The sequence below is a fragment of the Dermacentor andersoni genome, chromosome 3, assembly GCF_023375885.2.
Source record: "Dermacentor andersoni chromosome 3, qqDerAnde1_hic_scaffold, whole genome shotgun sequence".
Classification (NCBI taxonomy): Eukaryota; Metazoa; Arthropoda; class Arachnida; order Ixodida; family Ixodidae; genus Dermacentor; species Dermacentor andersoni.
The window spans coordinates 36,745,907-36,749,180 of record NC_092816.1 but is presented as its reverse complement, the minus strand read 5'-3'; the positions used below and the strand labels follow the sequence as shown (position 1 = coordinate 36,749,180).

Here is a 3,274-nt window from a genome sequence, read left to right as displayed (position 1 = left end):
CTTTGGAAGGTCTCCCAAGCAGCTGGTCACGTAAGGCAATAACGCATGAATAGCTTGCTCCATACTCTCCATCAAAAGCTACTCAAGTACGACACGCAATGTGGCGGCCAGAAAAGAGACCTGGGACTTTTGAAAGTACAGTGTCGTGGAAATTTTGAAGGCAAATAGAATTGCGAAATGTACGTGAGGGTACACCTTGCGCAATTCGATGCAATCGATTGTTCAATACTAATTACCGGCATTGCTGTGGGCCGCCAAATTTTTTTCTTGAGAGGACAAAACCGAAATTATTAACAGAACATCGCCTAAGTTGCATCATTAGTTTCTATCATAAAATCGACATTCTAGAAAAAAAGCAATGCAGTGAACCAAGGAAATTAATACTGTAAAAAAGAAAACGCGCATTCACAGTTACGAGAAAAAAGTGCACTTCTTCTCTGGGTTCATCGGTGAACCGGGGCTGCACCGGAACGCGCTTGCAAATCTCTGCATCTGTCGTAGGGGCACATTGCAGGTCTCACCGGTGTTGTTCGTGGCACACGTCATGAGGCAGTAAGTCAGGAAGAAGACCTGGTCATCGGTGCAGTCAGCGAGCCCTTGCAGTCGGTGTTCGACGTGCCTGCCGTGTTTTATGCTAGCCCTGCGGTGCGCAATGAACGATGTGGTCAGTGCCGGTGCCAGGGGGAACAAGGCCGCGAAACGAACCTCCCGTGGGTTGTGGCTACCAGCTGGCAGCGTCTTCGCATCAGAGGTTGTGCCACTGCCTCCAGACTTGCGGTCAGATAACAAGTCGCAGCCGACTCGTTGCGTATAAGCCGGGGAGTCCCACCAAAGCTCTCTCTTGCCTTGACCCGTGACGAGGACACCGCGTTTGTCGAACGAGCGCACGATGCACTCGGCGATGAGCGTGCCGAAGCTGCCGTATATCTTGGCTGTCGTGCCACTCAGGTAGAGTATGGGGGGCTCCATGGCACCCAGATATATGTAGGCGATGTTGTAGTAGTAGTATCGACTTGGCGAGCCGTCCCCGAGCCTATTGGAGTAGACGCTGAGAAGTTCTCGTGGCCGATGAGGAGCTGGCAGGCTTCCGCGACTTTGATTTAGTTTTTCATGAACGAGGCGGTGATACTGGGTAAGTCCCGGTATAGCCGAGCCAGATCGACGTCAGAGAAGAAGTTCTCCTCTGGCATCGTGTCCAGAGCCATTGCGTCGATTTTGACGGTCGCCTTACTCTTGATGGTGGCTTCGATCCCCTCGGCGTCTTCTAGCTGCTGCTTGATCGTCGTCTGAACGCTCTGTTGGAAACGTGCGAGTTGGCCGTGCACACTGTTGCTGTACCGCGTATAAATGTGGCTGGGCGCAATCAGCAAACCCAAGTTGCCGGCGGTGTACTTGGCGCAGGCCAGCTTCCATATACGCCGGCCCACTTTGGGGTCAGAAACGCAACTCTGGTTTTCCGGCGGCCAACCACAGGGACGTTCGGAGGAATACGAATGATAATCGTTTCATGAGCGTCTGCTTCTTTTTCTTGTAGTTCTCAAGCAGGGCGTACACGCTCTGCAGTATTGCTTCGTCTTCCAGAGTGACGGGGCTGTCCGGGGTCCGTGTGAACTGGGGACCAGTCAGTCGTACGCCCGTTTGGGCATCAGCTGCTCAATCTGCTTCATCATAATCTGTGTGTCAGTCGTGGCGTCCAAGGGAAGTTTGAGCGTGGCGTTTATGATGTCCTCGACGGCGCTCTTCAGTTCCTGGATGCTCGAGTCGGACGGCGGCTCGACCCCGAGTTCACCGCAGTACCGTCTGACGACTTCGGCAAACGTTACTGGTGTCCATGTGGGATCCAGCGAGCTGGCACTCAATATGCCACGCGTAATGTACAGCGTTTGCGGCCTCCGCTTGTATGCAGGCAAGGCCTCCAGTTGAAAGAGGAAGTTGATGTTCCAGGTGATAGGGTCAGCAACGGGAGCAGCTCGTCGATGGCCGATTGTTTTTTCTCCGGCCACAAGAAACCTAGGCCCTGCTTGAAGATCATGTAGAGTTCTACATCGGTCGGCGTCAAATTGCGTAGCTGGATCCAGCTCTAGAAATAGTCCATCGCCTTTGGCACCACGGCCTTCTCGCTCGGTCCTTCCATCGACCCAAATCGCCATTGGCGATTTGGGTCGAGTAGGCGAAGACTCGCGCTACCATGGACCGCTCTCTCCGTTTCGGCTTCCAGGAGCTACGCGTGAACTTGTAGAAGTCGTTGCAGGGGTCTACGTTTGTGTCCATGGCCTCCTTGAGCTCAGTGACATGCCTAAGGCAATCGGGAGTTTTGCAGAACATTATGGTAGCATGTGACAAGGACGATATCACGATCATGAGCAGGGCTCCACTGGTGAGGAACAGCGCTATCGCAATGATGACGGTCTTCTTGGCATTTGAATATTGGCGACGGGACCTCACAGTTCCAGTCTAAAAAAGAATGAAGTATAGAAATAGAGGCGACTTTGTTTTATGGGCTGGTCGTCACATAGCTATACAGAAACAAAATACCTTAGAAGGCTACCTAGGAATTGAGTGGGAACTCCACACACATAACCGGCGTGCACCTACCTTCCGCTCGCCGAAAAAGTGTATATAGTGCTTGGCTGAGGCAGTCAGCACTGGCAGCTGGAGTCCGCTCACAGCTTAAGTGTCGCTATTGCTCTGGTAATGTGAATGTTAGTCTTATTAGAAAATGAATGTTATGTATTTAACTGAACTATTACCTTTGCCTGAGTACTGTTAGATACGGCACCTTTTCCTGAGCCTACTTCGAGTTCACCAGACCACATCGAATCGCGTCACAGCTAATTAAGGAGCGCAGAAGCACATCTACCACATTCCCGAGGCGCCGCACGTGCAAACAAGTTGGCGTCCCCAACCTCGTGCTCCGCAGGTGGAGCTATTCACTGCTTGACTCTTCCCGAAAGTGTAGCGGGAGCCTGGCACGGTTCCCGGTAACGCAGGTCCCTAGCAAAGCTGCTTTGTAGCACTGAAACGTCGCCCCGATCCGCCTATTGGGACGGCGCTTGCAAGCCGGGAAGGCAGTACCGCAGAGAGAAGTAAGCCCTCGGACAATTGGGGCCCAAGGAGCGGCCCTCTACACCGGGTGTGACACAATCGCACGGGCGCCTACCATTGGCCGAAAATGACGACACCTGAGCGGGCTCGCCGATTGGCCGAAAATGGCGTCACCTGAGCGGGCTCGCCGATTGGCCGAACGTGACGTGACTTCGAGACACCGAAGGGC

The 3,274-nt window shown here is 53.2% G+C and overlaps 1 protein-coding gene across 1 annotated transcript; it reads right to left on the bottom strand.

The window, feature by feature from the left end:
- Positions 1-411: 411 nt before the first annotated feature.
- LOC126520724 (neprilysin-2-like) lies at positions 412-969 on the bottom strand. Its single transcript, XM_050169508.1, has one exon. The coding sequence runs from the start codon at positions 967-969 to the stop codon at positions 412-414; it is 558 nt and encodes a 185-aa protein (XP_050025465.1).
- Positions 970-3,274: the final 2,305 nt, after the last annotated feature.